We start from the raw sequence: 18,629 nt of genomic DNA on the forward strand, positions 1-18,629 counted from the left end.
ACAGTTTGAAAATGTTTTTAAAAAGTGTAAATTTCAAATATCAAACCTTGATTTTCCATTTTTTATAAGGGACACCATTTTGCTGTCATTATATTTAATTAGACTTGAGCATACATGGATTTTGTTATTCACGGGGGATCTTGGAACCAAATCCCAGCGTATAACAAGGGTCCACTGTACATAAAGCCTGTAGTCTTGTTGTTCTTTCATGGCATTGTGTGCCTTCAATTTTGACTTATGGTGAGCCTAAGTTGAACTTATCATGGGGTGTTTTCTTTAGCTGAGAAATTGTGACCTGTCCAATGACACGCAATGTGTTTCCCTGACCAACTAAGGAATCGAACCCTCATAACCACAACCATAATCCAGCACTCAAACCACTACACTACATTTATTTTACTGAAAGCCAAAGACAGGAGAACCACAGCCTGTACTGCAGTTCATGAGCTGCCCCTTTTCCTTGTTTCTTCTGTAGCAGCTCCTTTGTGAATCAGACATATATTTGGATAGCCTACCTTTTTGTCCACCACAGAATCCACTTTGTTCTGTTCAGTCATCCACTGAGGAACTTTATTTGGTAGAAAAGCCATACTTCTATCAATACGTTCATCTGGATGTATATGTTAACTGAAATGGTAAGAAATAACATTTCATTAGACATGCACAACTTTTAAACAGGGCTATCATATTACCTCTTAACCTTCTCTTCTCCAGGATAAACATCCCCAGCTCCCTAAGTCTTTCCTCATAGGGCATGGTTTCCAAGTCTCTTCACCATTTTAGTCGCCCTCCTTTGGACACATGGCTCCAGTTTCTCAATGTCCTTTCTGAATTGTGGAGCCCAGAACTGGACACAATATTCTAGGTGGGGCCTGACCAGAGCAGAATAGAGTGGCACTATTATTACTTCTCTTGATCTAGACACTATACTTCTATTGATGCAGCCTAAAATAGCATTGGCCTTTTTAGCTGCCGCATCACACTGTTCACTCATGTTCAACTTGTGGTCTACTTGGACTCCTAGATCCCTTTCACACGTAGTTTCATTCAGCCAGGTGTCACCCATCCTATATCTGTGCATTTTATTTTTCCGCCCTAAGTGCAATACCTTACATTTCTCCGTGTTGAATTTCATTTTGTTAGCTTTGGCCCAGCTTTCTAGTCTATTCAGGTCATTTTGAATCTTGATCTTGTCCTCTGGGGTATTAGCTATTCCCCCTAATTTGGTATCATCTGCTCCCAATTCTGTCATCCAGGTCATTGATAAAGATGTTGAATAACACTGGGCCCAGGACAGAGCCCTGTGGGACCCCACTGGTCACTTCTCTCCAGGATCTGATAAGCCTGCCCCCTTCTATCCCCTTTCAAAGGAACTTCCTGCCTGGCAAATGCACACAACAAGAGTACAACCTTATGTAACTAAAGCTTCCCTGGTGTAACGACGTAACTCCACTCACGTTACTCTCCACAGCAAACCCAACTCTGCTTATAGCAGCGCCTGAGTCCTCAGCTGAGAGAAGAACTTTTCCCGCCGACTAGGCGCGCAGTAAAACACGTTACTTTCCCTGATAGTCGCGGCGCGATGACGTCACGGCCATCCTCTCCATTCCTTCCCCTCCCCCTTTTTTCCTCCTTATTCCGCCGCTGTCAACTTCAGGAGGTGAAATGAGGTGAGGCGCATGCGCAGAGCCGCTTTCTCCGCGCGGAGCGCTCTGGGAGTTGTAGTCCGCCGTTTCTGTGAGGAAAAATAAAAAAGGCGTTCGCGAGGGGGGAAAAGGCCCTTGGCGGCCTTCCTCGGACTGTCGGGCCCGTGTTTCGAGTTTGGGGTTCAGAGTGGGGAAAACCGGGCTAGAAGGCGAGAAAAAGGGCGGCGGCGGCGCTGAGCCGGGCGGCGATAGGACCCTGGATGCGTTTGTCGGTGTCGCTGAGGGCGGTATCGAGGCGGAGGAGAAGGAAGCCAGCGTTACTGCGGCGGCGGGGGTCAGGACGGGCAGCGGCCCGGTGGAGGAGAGCCGAGCGGAGGGCGGCGAGGGAGAGCATGGAGTAAGTAGGCCCGCCTCGGGCGGAGAGAGAGAGAGAGGAGGGGCTGGTGGGGCAGTGGCTGAGAGACCCTGTCATGGCGCCTCTCTGGGGCGGGAAGGCAGGGCGAAGGGCAGCCCAGGGTTTGGGGGGAGACAGGGAAGGAGGAGGAGGGACTCTGCTCCCAGGATTGGGGGGCTGTTTGGGCCCAAGGTTGTGGGGGGGGAGCCCTGAGAGGAGGGCCTTCTGGGGTCCCCAAGACCCCCCCCCAGCCCTGGCTTGCTCTGCCTTCGACACTTTAATAATCATAATGATAATAATAATAATAAATCAATAGTAGTAGTAGTAGTACCCCGCCTCTCTGTGCAACACACCCTGGGAGGGGGGCTTACCTGTTAAAAATACAATCAGATCCCAACAATCCATCCACTACCCTTAAAATACAATTAGTAGTAGTAGTAGTACCATAAAATAATAATAATAATAATAATAATAATAATAATAATAACATTTGTACCTACCTACTCACCACCCCTAAAGTATAATTAAGGAATTCATAGATAAAAACATTCCTTAAAATAACAGATTTATTATTATTGTTGTTGTTGTTGTTGTTGTTGTACCCCGCCTCTCTGTGCAAGACAACTGGGGCAGGCTTACATGTTAAAAATACAATCAGATCCCAGACATACGGATGAATGTCAGTGTTTTTATTGTGAAAATAGATTTAAATCTTTTAAAAACACAATCAAATTCCAACAACCCCCCTTTAAGATACAGTTAAACAAAGCATAGATTAAAAACATACTTTATAATAACAGATATAATAATGAATTTTTACTTATATCCCCCCTCTCCGGTTGGATCAAGGCGGCTTACAGCATGGGCAAAAGAAATACAATACAGAATAAAATCCATTATCCCTCCTCCCTCCCACACATTTGCACATTTCTTTTTCTTAATCTGGGATTTGTAGTTTGCTGTGGACCCAGAGCTCTATTGAGAGAGAGAGAGAGAGAGAGAGAGAGAGGAGGAGGAGGCCGAAATGTCTCTCAGAACTACAGTTCCCAAAATTCCATAGTACTGAGCCCATGACAGTTAAAGCAGGTTCAAACTGGATTGCTTCCAGGTGAAGGCAGGGTGGCCTCTTTTTTTCTTTCTTTCCAGGACATGTCCTACATTTCAGTCTCCTGCCCAATTATTCCAAAATGCCCCTCCATTTTAAGCAGGGCTTTTAAAAAAGCATGGATTTGGATGCACGCTAGGCTGACCAGATGTCCTCCTTTTCCAGGAGTGTGCCCTCCATTTCAACCTGTCCAGGGATTTCAAAATGTCCCTCCATTTTGTGCACGACTAAAAAAAACCACGAGTTTATATTTCCATGAGTGTTTTTAGCTTTTTAATTGGTAATGTCATACATTTATCTTGAAGGTCCTACATTTTTGCAATGCCTTGTCCTCCTTAGCAGTAAGGACATCTAGTCGCCCTGGACATGGCCTCCATTTCAGCCTTCATGGCAAGCAGGAATCCCAAAATGGCCTCCATTTTGAGCAGGACTAAGAAGCACATCCAAGTGTGACTAGAGGTCCTTCTTTTCCAGGACATTTCTGCCCAAACACGCCTCCATTTTGACCAGTCAGGATTAAGAAGCAAGAATTTATATTTCTATGAATGTTTTTAGCTTTATTTCCTCATTCCTACATATTTCTTGAATGTCCTACATTTTACAGTGTCTTGTCCTCTTTTGCAGTGAGGACATCTGGTCACCTTGGACACGTCCTGCATTTCAACATTTTTGTCCAGGAGGAATTCCAAAATGCCCTCCATTTTGAACATGACTAAGAAGCATGGATTGATCAGTGTTTTGAGCTATTATTGGGCCATGTCCTACATTTTCAGTTGAATGGCCTACATTTGGCAGGGCCTTGCCCTCCTTTGCAGTCAGAGGACATCTGGTCACCCTGATTTGGCCTCTCTGAGAAGCATCCCTCAGAAAAATTTAGGAAGGCATTTTATCACATAGGAGCATTAATGGATGCAGTAAAGGTCTAGGTTGACAACTAGGAATTTCAGTGGCATGGGCTGCATCCACACGGCAGAAATAATCAGGTTTGGCACCGCCTTAACTGCCATAGCTCCATGCTGCAAAATTCTGGGAACTGTCGTTTCTTGTGGCACCAGAGTGCTCTGACAGAGAAAGCTGAATATCTCACAAAACTACAAATCCCAGAATTCCATAGCATTGAGCCCTGGCAGTCAAAACAGTCTCAAACTGAGCTATTTCAGGAGCATGGACAGAACCTCTGGCTTTCCTTTCCATCAGCTCTTTTAAGCCTCTAACCTAGGCTGCATCCACAATGCAGAAATAATCTTGTTTTGACACCACTTTAGCTGCCTTGACTCAGTGTGATAGAATTCTAGTTTGTTGTGGCATTGAGCCATGGCATTTAAAGTGGTGTCAAACTGGATCATTTCTGCAGTGGGGATGCAGCATAGGTTAGAGATTTTAAAAGAGCGGATGGAAATGAAAGCCATGATGAGGCTAGATCCTCACTGCAGAAATAATGCATTTTTGACACCACTTCAATTGGACTCTGTTATGAAATCATGGGATTTGTAGTTTGTGGTGGCCCCAGAGGTCCAAAACACACTTCAAAAACAATCCGGTTTGAGACCGCATTAACTGCCCTGGCTCAATCCTAGGGAGTCCTGGGAACTGTAGTGTTGTGAAACATTTTAGCCTTCTCTGTCAGAGAGCTCTGGTGCCACAACAAACTACAGTTCTCAAATTCCCTAGCACTAAGCCAGGGCAGTTAAAGCAGTCTCAAACTGGATTATTGCTGCAGTGCAGATGCAGACTGAGTTATTTTAGCACCAATTCTGTGAAGGTGGGAAGTACTGTTTGAAAATTAATTGTTCATATGTTGATTTTGTTTGCTCTTGTTGTTATGTGCCTTCAAATCATTTCCAACTTATGGTGACCCTAAGGTCCTATCACAGGATTTTCGTGGCAAGTTTCTTCAGAGGGTGGTTGCAGTTGCCTTCTCCTCCTGAGGCTGACAGACTGTGACTTGCTCCAGGTCACTCAGTGGGTTTCCATAGCCAAACAGGGATTTGAACACTGGCCTTCAGAGCCATAGTCCAGTGTTCAAACCACAACGCTCTGGCGTGTAAATGTTAGTTCTGAAATTCATAAAAGTATAATTTTTTTAAAGGGGGTGGAATAAAATTTTGGAAAGTTAAATTTTGCTTGGCTGACAGAAAAACTGCCATCTCTCTTCAGGCCAGCTTTGAAGTAAACAAGCCAGGCAAATTAGAAAACAAGGACACATGTTTTGCAGTTGTTTTTACTGGCATTTGCCTTGTGCCATGAACAACAGCGTCCTCCTGAACTCTAGTCAGGGGGAGGCAATGGCAAACCTCCTCTGAACAAATCTTGCCAAGAAAACGCCATGATAGGTTCGCCTTAGGGTCCTCACAAGTCAGAAATGACTTGAAGGTACACAACTACAAAATAGATGAGGACTTGGCCATTTTGCTGTGTCTTTGTGACAGGAAAAGCATGTTGGGATAAAATTCCAGGCACAAGAGCATGGACAAGAGAAGCCCTGCGATACGGCTGGCCTTCCAGAGATTTGTTCTGTGCCTTTTACATCAATCTGGCTAATGTAGCACAACATTGACATACCTGGGGAAAGTTACAAATCTCTATCATTATGTTTGTAACTTAATCCATCTCTGGGTCAGCCAGATTGCTGTGTGTTATAACGAAAGATGAGCATTACTGGAGCATCTTTCTAGAGAAATTAATTGTGCCATGCAGAGGCTATTGCCAAGAAAGCAGAATAGCCCCATTGGATGTCTACGATGTGATGCATCTTTCTTATATATTTGTTGTTTTCAGTTGATTGGTAAAGATGGAGAGAGGCAGAGGAGGAGGAGGAGGAAGGAATGTGGGGGGCTCTGGCCTACACAGGAGCATTTACTCCCAGTCCCAGCAGCAGTATCATTATCCTGCCTCCTCTTCTCAGGCGGGCTGCATGGAAATCCAGGAGCTGGCCTCCAAAAGAGTGGACATCCAAAAAAAGAGGTTTTATCTGGATGTGAAGCAGAGTTCCCGAGGCCGTTTCCTGAAGATAGCAGAGGTCTGGATAGGAAGAGGCAGACAGGACAATATCAGGAAAAGCAAACTGACTCTGTCCTTGTCAGTAGCTTCTGAGCTGAAGGATTGCCTGGGAGATTTCATAGAACACTATGCCCATTTGGGCCTGAAAGGCAGCCAGAGTCATCGGAATGATCATGCTAATGGCAAAGAGCAAGATTCAAGAAGGCGACAACACCATCACCCACCATCACCTCCAGCATCTGTTGGGTCAGAAGAGCATCTCCACAGTGTTTTAAAAACGGAGTATATTGAAAGAGACAATAGGAAGTATTACCTGGATCTGAAGGAGAACCAACGTGGACGTTTCCTAAGGATAAGGCAGACCTTGATTAGAGGACCCGGAATGATAGGATATTTTGGTCACAGTTTAGGACAAGAACAAACTATTGTCCTTCCAGCACAGGGGATGATTGAGTTCAGGGATGCTTTGGTCCAGCTCATTGAAGAGTATGGTGAAGGAGACATAGAAGAAAGGAGGAGTGGGGGCGATGAACCCCCTGAACTCCCAGAGGGGACTTCCTTTAGGGTGGACAACAAGAGGTTCTATTTTGATGTGGGGTCCAACAGGTATGGTATTTTTTTGAAGGTAAGTGAGGTGAGACCTCCATACCGTAACACCATCACTGTCCCATACAAAGCATGGACAAGATTTGGGGAAAACTTTATCAAGTATGAAGAAGAGATGAGGAGAATTTACAACGGCCATAAAGAGAAAAGAATGGATACCAGAGGGGACAGTGGTGAAGAACAAGAGGGTCTTGATTAGGATGTGTTTCAACAGGCCAAGAAGCAAAACAGAGATTTGGCCGGTGGTATTGATGTGTAGTAGTCGGAGGAAGTTGCCTTTGATTTTGTAAGTTCTTCCCTGTTGTTGCATAATTCCAATCTGTATAATATTACAAGGGTCTGTTTTTCATCTTAAATTATATCCAGCAACATATCTGTGATTTCTTGAAGGAATAATTAACTGGCCAGTGGCTCTGATAAAAGTATGTATAGTAGCACTAAATTTATTGTGCCCTCTTAAATATTATGTATAAGGTTTGTGTTGCAGTGTAACATGGTAGAAGTGAGCCAGATGGAATTAATATCGTTTGATATTAACCACAGAGCATTTATGACCAAAACTGATCTTTACATTTTAAGTGTGTTTATTGGGAAGGTATCTTCTGCTTACTTTACAGGAAAAACAATTTGAAGGGGGTGGGATCACACCTTTATATTATGATGGCCAGTAGTTAATTAAATGGTTGCCCAATGTTATGATAGCTCAGTAATTTAAGTGTCCCAACAATATAAACCCATGTTTAATAGACTAGTTCCGAATAATGTTGATCTTGAATCATCCATTCTTTATGGATTGCTTACACCATGTGGGGAGAGTTTATTTAAATAGTGTAACAGAATTTCAAAAGCTATTTTTGTATTTGTGGGGTTAAGGGGTTGCTTTGATGAGGGAATTTGGTAATCGATTGATGGTTGGGATTGAAATTATAAATTGAGTGATTAAGTGTGTGTGTGATGTGAGAAAGTATTAGAATAACTTTTTTTATCTTTATACTTTGAAAAAATGCTTTGAGAGATTTTGGTGCAGCACTTAATTGGTATCAAGCAGATCTCTGGTTTTACATTGTTTTAGCTGAAGCATTCACTACATTCCTTTATAAAGGAAAATTATTTCCTATATAAGTGTTGTCTCTTAACACAATATTGTAAACCACAGTCTATACATTTTTTGTTTTGTTTTGTTAAAACAGAAACCTATTGTTGGGGGCAAATTAGCTTACAGTTGTAAACCGCTTAGACACTGCTTAGGCAGTATGAAGCGGTATATAAATGAAGCTTGTTTGTTTTGTTTATGTGTAAAGATGCATGTAGAGACAATACCAACCAAAATAATCAAGAAAATGGCTGGAAGGGTCTATGTGGATTATGGGGGGGCAGGATACTTGTTACAAACTTTTTTTATGGGAAAAGCTTCTAACAGGGCTGCAATCCTACGTACATTAACCTGGGAATGAGGCCTAGTAGATACACTGAAACTGATTTCCAAGTAGACATGCCTAGGATTGCACTTTAAATCAGATTTTAAATTGGATCTAGAATGTTCTGTTTTCAAACAATTGCTTTAGACCTTGATACTGTGTAATTATTTCTGTCTATGAACAAGCTATTTTACATGTACAGAAGCATAACCTCATAGTCCTTTTCCAACTATTCACATTTGGCCATTTAAAGTCCAAAAGAAAATTATTTTCCATAACCCAAGCAATGGTAGCTTTACTTTTTTCTCTACTTGCTATTTCCATTACAACGTTGCATTAAACATGCTCTGTGTCTCCTTTTTTCAGGTTTATTTGTGAAGGTGGAAAATATAGCCCAACATTTATCTTGGTGCCACAGTATTTTTTTTCAAACATAAGGAAAAGAGTTTGCACCAAAATCATCAAATGAACTTTAGAAATGTGTGTTACAGTTGTGACAGAGAAAAAGAGAAGTATGGACTTTAATTTCACTGTTTTAGGTGATTTGCCCAGTACTGTATATGGTAATTGGACCTATTGAACATTTAGTCTAGTTTCAGAAATAACAAATGCCATCCAACCTAAAACTAAGATTTCTAATTTGGTTATTTTAAGTATGAGAGGCACACTGGGCCATAAGAGATTCTTGGAAGCTATACATTAATCTTGTATGAAAGTTGGGGGTGGGGGAAACCTTTGGATTTATGGATGGATGGATGGAAGTATTCTGTATATGTTGTTGAACTGATAGTTGTAGTTAATTGACTGAACCTAAATTACGACACTGTTGATTTTTTGCTGCACATCCCAATGCCTGTATAATGGCAATGGTGTCAGATTCCAAAACAGGGGATATGTGAATGTAGGAACTCCTGATGCTCACATTTTCCTAGTTTATGTCTTGCTAAGTGCATTTTCTAACCCATCCTGTTTAAAATGGATACTTTGATCAGTCAATTTGGGGGTTAGGGAGGCAGTTATTGCAAGGACTGTAGTCATGTGGCCCTCCAGATGTTTTTGGACTGTAACTTCCAAAATGCCTCATTATCAGCTGTGGTGTCTAAGGAACCCAGGACTTGCAGTCAAACAATATCTGGAGAGCCACACCATTATCATCCTCACTTTTACTAGAACTTTATCTTACCTTGATAAAAACATTTCACAGAAATAGTTTGTATTATTTCTATGAATTTTGATTGGTAAAAGTATATTAATTGGGGGGTTAATCAGTGTTTAAGAAAATGCATTTCCTCCACAATTTTTAAAGAAAAGTCAATAACTGTGAAATGTTACCTACTCCATTCAGAAAGCATATTAGTTAATACACTGGCATGTGCAAACTTGCACTACTGTTATCTATCTCTTGCTTTCTGAACTGAGCCAGGTACTACGTAGACCTGTTGCATAGTGCCCTCTTTCACCCAACTCAGATTTCTGTATCCTTGCGCTCTTAAACAGGGCTCAATTGTTCTCTGTATACAGGCACAGGGTGCCATGTTCTTCAAATCAGTGACTACAAATTAATACAGATGTGAGCATCTGAGACTTACTACATATGAGCCTTAAAAGTTGCCACCTGCTCTATATAGTGACATGCTGGTTTTAATTTATCCATTGGAAGTGACTAGTTTTGTTCTTGTCTTCAAATCCAAGGTTTATATAGTCAGATTTACACTGGTAAGAGCTTAAATGGTAATTTGGGAAAGAGTTTCTCTTTAAACCTGGCAGCACATCTACACCTTTGGAGAGTGGCAATAACACGTTGAGTATTTGTTTGCAGAAGGGCCTGTTATAATGTAAAGAAATATTATTTGCACCCCCCAAAATGCCATGTCCCTTAAACTTGAGAAAAACACAAGCTTATTTGCACTAAAAAGCGTGGCCAAAAACAATTCTAGGAGGGCAGGGTGAAAAAATCAGTTTGTACCTCTTAAATTATTTGTTCTCATGAGAGAATTTTACATTAAAGCCCTGACCTCTCTTTTAAAACTTTATGGTCCAGACAGAAAGTCTGTCACTTTTGTGATTTCATAATAATGCACTTTATATTTTATAAATAATAGAAGCACATTTCTGCTACTGGTTTGGTACAGTGTGTTTCAATATAACTTATACTCTTAATCAGTATAACAATGGCCTTCTGCATGCATGTCTGTGAGTGATCTATTGGAAGGATTAGATCAAATTGTATTGACATGATGGAGAAGAATAGGCACAAACTAAAATTAATTTCAAAATGTCAAAGGCCTATAATTTCAGAAATGTTGAGTCCAAACCAATTGGCTCAAGATGTCAACATTTCTGAAAGTCAAATACTTCAGCCGGTTTTCAGATATCTTATTCCTGCAACTGATACAGCTGTGGGTTTAAATAACTGTAGTTTTGCAGTGTTGTCACATAATCCTTCTCCTGAAAAGTATTGTAGGGGATCAAATTTTGTGTGGCTTACACAGGTAGGCCATTTGTGCTGACTATATCTCATAATACTTTGCTTTTTTGCTACAGTAGAAAGTAGAAAGGTGTTATTATGATCAAATATTGATAGAAAAGAGTTCTATAGTGCAGTTTAAAATGAGAATAAATACCTTGTATAATGCATCACACCAATTCTGTAAAACCAAGAAGCTTTGGATGAAAAATCTGCAGAAAACCCTTTTTGTTCCTGTGCTCAAAAAGTAGGAAGCAAATATGTCTAATTTATCTATGATAAATAAAAGATCTATGATCTTTTCTTTTCCATGTGTTAGTAAGCAAATACAAATGTCTACTAACCTAACCTTTTATATTTTAATTCTTTCAGGGCCAAGCAGGGAAACTATTCTCTGAATAGTTTCACTTTAATGGCAGTTAAAAATAAATGTCAGTGAATTTTTCATGACCTCTTTCTGTTTAGCTAGATTTGCAACTACAGGTAATATATATCATTGGACCATAATGTAACACTAATGTATTATGTCCGTATGCTATAAGAAACATACCCTTCCTGTATAAAGACAATTAAATGGCAGCAAATTATACTGTATGTTCAGCCAGTCAACTACATGTTCTTCCATGTATCTTTCATTAAAGTGGATAAAGCTGGGTCAGATAACTGCAGGCAGACTGCTGGCCCTAACACCTGATCCACCTTCCTCTAGATGTCTGCCCAAAAAGGGAAATGTAATTTATGCTCACATTGCTAAGGGAAAAATAATTTATATTCAAATTGTATACAGATATGGCTAATAGTTGCTTTCCTCAACCATTATTAGTATTTGCTGTCTCCTTCCCCTTTAGACAGCCTATTTTTCCACTTAGTTATAGACCAGAGCAGTGAGGAATGGTTTCAGTTTAAGAAGGAAAGAATCGTGTGAAACAGTCCTAAGAAATGTAGTTGATCAGAGGATGCAAATGTCTGCAGTGACTGTATCAATAGTGTTTTCATATTAGTGCAAGTTCTCCATCTATAGCTGAATCAGTTTAAAAATCTAAGAATCAACTTTGATTAATGAGAGATATCAGTCAAATGTTTAGTTCACTAAGCAATGTTAAGATATTTAATCTAAATCTACAGTGATAGATATTCTGGTTTTTCAAAATAATTTAAATATATATAATACTGGATTTTTTTACAGGACATAGAAAAGCAGGCCTCTCAGTCGAGCTGAAAACAGGGGAAAGCATGAAAAAATTAAACTTTTTACAATATGAAATAAGGATTGAAAAGTGCAGTATGAATATATAACACTGGATACCATAAATTTTCATGTAATGGTTGAATCTTAAATTTCAACACTTGTAAGAAACAAACCTAACCTTCAAAATAGGCTCAGATTAAAATGGGCCTTTGCATAAATTAGTCAAACACTTGGAATGGCGATTGGGCTTCGATAACATACGCTTGTTAGTGAAATTGTCTGGATTATTTTATTTTGTTCACTGAAAAGGTTTAAAAAATCTAAAGGGAAGAAAACCAGCGTGATTCAGGGGACTGATGATCATTTACTGATAATTCTGTTAATTGCAACTGTAGCAGTTTGTGCCATGACCATACAGTGGTACCCCGGGTTACGAAATTAATTCGTTCCGCGGTTAATTTCGTAACCCGAAATACCTTCGTAAGCCGAATTCCCATAGGCGCTAATGGAAAAATAGCTCTCTGCTGCCCTCCGGTGGCGGAAAATAGCGCCGCGGTTTTTTCGTAACCCGAAGAAACCTTCGTAAGCCGAAGCAATAAATCCCTATGGGATTTTTTCGTATCCCGAAAAATTCGTAACCCGGCGCATTCGTATCCCGGGGTACCACTGTATGTTTCTTCTTATTTGTTTACTTCCACTGTTTGGCACTAGTTTTTCTGCAGTTTGGATAAATGAATTAAACTCTTTGTAATCCTACACCAGTGGTTTGAGTGTTGGACTACAACTCTAGAGACCAGGGTTCAAATCCTTGCTTGGCCATGGAAACCCCCTGGGTGACCTTGGGTGAGTCACATACTCTCAGCCCCAGAAAACCCTGTGATTACGGTCATAATAATCACCATAAGTGAGAAAGGACTTAAAGGCCTATAACAATAATGAAGTCTTACTATGCTGGTAGAAACAGATAGGTTTGCTATGTCCACATTTTAAATACTGTATGTTGCATTTTTCTAGTTATTCTCCAAAATGTCACTGAGTTTTCTCATATCCTTGTACAGTATTTAGAATCATATTTATGGCCTAAATAAACAATAATAATGAATTGGAATAACATGCTTTATTTGGTTAAAGCCAACTGAAAATAGTGGTCACAGTTTTCAGATCAGTTATGTCCAGTTCTTGAAAGCTCTGCAGTGACAGACCAAATCTAGATTTTTTTTTGCTTTGTGGGCTTGAAAAACACCCACCTGATTGAACTGCAATACTGTTCGTGATATGCTAGCTCAAGAATTTATAGACCTGTTTTCCACATAAGTCTTTCCTGGTGGAGATAGTTCACCTGTCCTAGTAGTTTCAGGTTGTTGTTGTGTGCCTTCAACACATTTCTGATTTGTTGTGACCCTATGACAAACATATCACAGGGGTTTCTTGGCAAGATTTGTTCAGAGGGGTCTTTGCCATCCTCTGAGGCTGACAGAATGTTACTCACCCGAAGTAACCCAGTGGGTTTCCATAGCTGACCAGGGATTTGAACCCTGGGCTCTAGGGTCATAGTCCAATGCCCAAACCACTACACCGTGCTGGCTCAGGGCTGCCATAAGTCAAAAATGATTTGAAGGCACACAACAACAGTAATCCATGTTGCAATTGAAAGTATTTGGGGATGGCTTAACCTTGAGTGTGCAAGTTCCATTAGCTTTACATTTTTATCTACTCTTATAATATGCAATGCAGAGATTTTCTTATAGATAAGTTATGTAGTTTCAAGCACTCATCCCAGTGTTTAGTTACTGTTATAATTAAAACTTTGATTTTGTTTTGTTCTACCATTTCTCATATGCGACCTAAATAGTTACTTAGGAAACCTATTCTGATGCTACAAGCCACTGGCTTGTGACACAAAACAACCCTGTTTGCTTAGTCATTACAATTGATCTGCATTTCACCACATAATATTTGTCTATCAACATTAAGGAAGACATCACCTCATTACTACTAGAGTAAATCGAAATGTACAATTACATCACAAAGGGGTGAATTTAATCCCCATCAAGTTATAATTATAATGTAACATGGAAGTAATACCTACAAATTACTAGTTATCTGAATTAATCCCCAATAACAATGTACAACCAAGTTACATTATAATTGTAACTTGGTTGTACATTTGTTATTGGGGATTAATTCAGATAACTAGTAATTTGTAGGTATTACTTCCATGTTCTGTACAAAACACTTTTCATTTTGAGAAAAATCCAGTGTAGGTTTTATGCTAATAGTTTTTCCAGAACTACTCTTACACTTAACAAATGCATTTTTCTTTCCTATATAATATTCCTGATATTTTTTCTTTTTTAAAACATGACCACAACTTTTGAGAGAGCGTTCATTCATATGTTTCAGATACTACATGATTAGCTGTCCCAAAATGATGAGATAGATTTCTTGCATGTTTCAGTTTAGGCTGAAAATTAAGGAAGTTATAAAATGTGAGTATTATAAGCTATTCTTAGTGGTAATTACTTTGATCTCTACAATTTTGCTCAATTGAGAGCAACAGATAAAATTATTAAGACATTTGGATGGAAAACTCCCAGAAACATGTATTTGCAAAATAAATTGAAATTTTACTATGATGGAAAAATTAGAAACCCTTTGTTAGTTTTTTACCTTCCATTCTCTCTGTCGTAAAAGTTAAATTAAAAAGCAGCACAATTATAAAGTGAATCCAGCTGTCTGTTTCTGCAGTTTTGTCCAAAGTGCATATTAGTGTGTTCTGGGCACTGGATCAGAGTAAATATTTTAATATTACACACTAATAGATTTTGTGGCAGCAATGAAGCCTCTGGTACAAATTTGATTTGCTGGGCTCTGATGATGTTACAGAGGCTGAGCAGTCATGATATTGGAGACTGAGCACCAGAAAAGAAGATGGAACTTTGAGTGAGAATTCAGAAGGAAGGAAGGAAGGAAGGAAAGCAGATGGTGGGTGATAAAAAAAAATAGTCTGGATAAAAATAAAGTTCAAGAACAGCAGACCTATTGAGAAAAGATATTTTAAAGAATGGTGGTCATAAGAAACAGTTAACAGAAGAGAAAGTGTCAGCCATGTGTTCCTAGAGAAGAGTGTCAGTAGGTCAGAAAGAATGGAACCAGGGCTGCATCCACACTGTAGAAATAATGCAGTTAAACACCGCTTTAACTGTCATGACTCAATGCTATGGAATTCTGCTCTGGTGCCACAACAAACTACAATTCCCAGAATTCCATAGCATTGAGCCATGACACTTAGAGCAGTGTCTAACTGGATTATTTATGCAGTACGGATGCAGCCTGAAGGAAGGAACTTGAATGAGGGAGATGTGCACAGTTAGCAGGGTAAGAAGAGAGGGATTGAATGAGAAACACAGGAGAACCAGTGGCCGTAACAAAAAAAGGATGTAATTTTCTCATTGAAGATTCTGATGGATAGCAAATAACCAGAATTATAGTGTCAAATACATACCTATATAGTTTGATTATAGAAAAAAAATTGAGACTTGGTTACTCTCTCAGAGATAGGGGGTGGTCGAAGTTTTGAAAGTCCAATATGTAGCAGAAACTTAGTGTGAACATAATTTAGTATTCTTCTCTCTTGTCATCTCTATCTTGTCACACATTCCATCTTTGGAACGCAGATCTCATAAGTGGTATTCCAACACAAAGCAACCCACTCTGCATTAAGAAAGGAGGAAGGGCAACAAGAAGTGCATAATTGTAGAATCCAAATTGTATTTAACAGTCTCGTGTTCAGAAATATATAAACAGTGTATTTACTGTTTGGCTGAAACTTAGCTAAGCAAGATCGTATCTTTTGTATCTTCCTCCTCCTTATTTTGCATGCAAATGTGTGCCTACGTGGCTACAAATGTAGAGATACATGTGAACTATTAAAGAACGTCATTGTCACTGTAATATCATTTTATCTTAGCCCATCAGATTTTTTTTTTTTTTTTTGAGCAAGCTCAGTCACTTGATAAAGTGCAATGGAGTACATTGAGTACTACAAACAAAACATAGTTCTTCCCCCCCCCCAGAAAATACTAATTATTAAATTCCGTTATGATATTCAAAAGTTACATGGATGTGGTAACTTAGCAGTTAAGATGCCAGTTCTGATGATCAGAAGATCAAAAGGTTGGTAGTTCGAGGCTGAAGTGCTGCATGATGGAGTGAGCTCCTATCACTAGTCACAGTTTCAGCCAACCTAGCAGTTAGAAAGCATGCAAATGCTAGATAAATAGGTACCACTTCTTAGTGGGAAGATAACAGCATTCAGTCATGCTGGCCACATGACCACCAGAGCAGTCCTTGGACAACGCTGGCTCTTCGGCTTGGAAAGAGATGAGCACCACCCCCTATAGTCAATTGCGACTAGACATTCATGTCAAGGGACTAGCTTTACCTTTATTCAAAAGCTGAATAAAGATAAATTTAAATGTTGTTGAAAGGATCAGATTATGTTCCATGACTTGATTTAGCACAAATACTGTACATTTGTTATACACTTACTAAACATGGTTTATTAAGCAAAATTTGCAGTGGGATGAAAGTCCTGGCAGAAAAGGGTCATGCTTGTTGGCTACCTTGTAGTCAGTATCCACCCATACTTCAATCAGAAACAAGTTACTTTTATTCCAAAACAACAACAAACATTATGTACTTTCATGCATGTAATTGAACTGTTGCTGAATTCACCTGAAAAGAACAGACATTTGCTGTGCCTGAGGATGTATCTGAGGCTGTGACATATAGAAGAGGCTTGTATTATGCATTGGTTTGGGGCTTGATATATGCTGTAGTTACTCTGTCAGAGAAAAAAATTATTCACAAACTATGTGAGAACAATGCTAAGAAATCTGTTGGGCAAGGCAAAATGCTGCTGCAATGGGAAATAACAAAGATGTAAATGAGCATGTATTCTCAAACATGTCAAAGGAACACTTGGGTTTTTCTAGGTGTTTTTCTCTGGCATTTAAAGGCTTGCTCTAACCTTGAGTATGTTACTGTGGGGACAAAATGCCCCCCTACAATATATATTCACAACGAACAAGATATACCTGAAATAAATTTTAACTAGTTAACAAACTGGGTAAGATGTTAAGACTCACTCTTCAGCTATTATCTACAAGGATGTACCTAAACAGAATGTACAGATATTTGTAAACTCTAATTTATGTCCTTTTGTATTCCTGCATCAGTGCAATGAGGACATTCTTCCTCTCCCCTTCTCATTGCAGCCCCCAAGCTGTCAAAGAACAGATCCAGAGAGTCCCCCAACCCTCTAGAGCAGGTTTTTGGTCCCATAGGAGGCTATAGGAGAAAAGAGGATCAGAAAATGTGGTGGAAGTTGCAGGATCCACTGGAAGTTCACCATTGCATTCTGGCCTATGTTTTTGAATACTTCCACACAGCCATTATATGCATATTATTCTACATCTCATACTTAAATCATCCTACCGTTACCATTTTTTTCTTGGTATTTGTCTTTCTGCTCCACTTCTCCAAGTAGTGTTTGAAGTCTACTAATATAATTCTAGCATGGAACCAAATGCAATAAAATAACTTGATTTAAATTCAACCAAACTTTTTAAATTATTCTTTTTGTTAAAGTATCACTTTTCGAAAACATGCCAGGACCTCCTAAATTTTACTCTTCCAACTGCAGCTTCTTAGACTGTTTGGGAAGCCCCCAAGATTAAGTATTTTTAGCTTTGGTTTGGAAAGTTTCTTTCAGATCTCACAAGCAGCTTTGCACAAGTTGTAGTTTTCTTCTGAAAAGTGTGTGACATTCCCATTACAATGAAATAGCAGAGGGAGGCAACTCCCTTGTGAGAGAGGAGGAGGAAGCAGTGCTGAGCCTGGATCCGAGACTTTTAATCCAAGCTACCAGGTTATACCTGCACAATTATGATATTTCAAAGTGTATTTGTTTTAGTTTAAGGGTGTGTGTATATTTTAGTCAAGAATGTTCACTTTTTGTCTTAAAAAGTTTGTGAAAGGTGCAATATATTACACACACTCCTGAGTGGCATGTGAGCAATGTGCAAACATTGTTAATCTTGTGATAAAAATTAAGATTTGACCAAATTTGTTTCTGTTGCATGGCTTAGTGTTCATAGATCCTGTTAACATATGTCAGGCTTCAAAGAATGACAAAAAAATGTTTCTCTACAAATGGTGGCTAACTTATCTGAATATTTAGTATTTCCCAGTTTGAATTATCTTTTTCACCCTCATAGTTTTGGATGTTTTCTTTTCCTAGAAAATATACACATCTCCTCTCAAGGTTCTTAGATGAAATGGCATCTTCTTTGTTGTGATATACAGTTGTCCCTCCCAATTCACGGGGGATCCGTTCCGGACTCTTCTCCCACGCAATTCGGAAAACTCGCAAATATTCAAAGCCCATTGGTTAAAATGAGCATGCATTCCTGCATGTGCACCATTTTGTCCCTCCCCGCTTGCTGTCCATGAAGGAGCAAGACCTCGGACTCCCAAGTCCATGAATGGGGAAGGACGAGTGTAATTTTTTTTTTAACAAAAGAGGATTTTTTTCTTTCCTGAAAATGAGAAGCAATAATTTTGCCACTAATTTGCTTTATGACCATCTTGCCTCCACAGTGTGCAGCATTTACATACACAAATTTGCTCAGTGCAAACTATCGTTTGACACCTTAAAAATTAAGAAATTGATCATAGTGTAAGCTTTCATCTGATTACCCACCATATTAGGCATACAAAATAATCATCCAAATATTTAGG

The 18,629-nt window shown here is 39.4% G+C and overlaps 3 protein-coding genes across 5 annotated transcripts in view; 1 reads left to right on the top strand and 2 right to left on the bottom strand.

Annotated features, from left to right (window-relative positions):
• The window catches only part of WRN (WRN RecQ like helicase), a 74,098-nt gene extending 72,498 nt beyond the window's left edge, over positions 1–1,600 (bottom strand). For both annotated transcript variants that reach the window (XM_042449401.1, XM_042449400.1), the window contains exons 1-2: positions 1,458–1,600; positions 516–627 (exon numbers count right to left, since the gene is read on the bottom strand). In XM_042449401.1, the coding sequence (XP_042305335.1) occupies positions 516–590 (75 nt within the window). In that variant the 5' untranslated portion in view covers positions 591–627; positions 1,458–1,600. The remainder of the gene's footprint in view (positions 1–515; positions 628–1,457) is intronic.
• Positions 1–18,629, bottom strand: part of GTF2E2 (general transcription factor IIE subunit 2) — a 333,455-nt gene that overhangs the window by 142,604 nt on the left and 172,222 nt on the right. The window lies entirely within an intron of this gene.
• PURG (purine rich element binding protein G) lies at positions 1,762–12,234 on the top strand. Of its 2 annotated transcripts, none has more exons than XM_042449404.1 (2): positions 1,762–2,043; positions 5,924–12,234. In XM_042449404.1, the coding sequence occupies exon 2, from the start codon at positions 5,937–5,939 to the stop codon at positions 6,948–6,950; it is 1,014 nt and encodes a 337-aa protein (XP_042305338.1). In that variant the 5' UTR covers positions 1,762–2,043; positions 5,924–5,936; the 3' UTR covers positions 6,951–12,234. The 2 variants fall into 2 exon arrangements, with proteins under 2 accessions (XP_042305338.1, XP_042305339.1); XM_042449405.1 differs by having other exon boundaries at positions 2,027–2,043; positions 6,051–12,234.

The sequence above is a fragment of the Sceloporus undulatus genome, chromosome 2, assembly GCF_019175285.1.
Source record: "Sceloporus undulatus isolate JIND9_A2432 ecotype Alabama chromosome 2, SceUnd_v1.1, whole genome shotgun sequence".
Classification (NCBI taxonomy): domain Eukaryota; kingdom Metazoa; phylum Chordata; class Lepidosauria; order Squamata; family Phrynosomatidae; genus Sceloporus; species Sceloporus undulatus.

Bases quoted from the DNA above. Each gene is read 5' to 3' on its own strand.
- PURG (XM_042449404.1), top strand. From the start codon at position 5,937: ATGGAGAGAGGCAGAGGAGGAGGAGGAGGAAGGAATGTGGGGGGCTCT.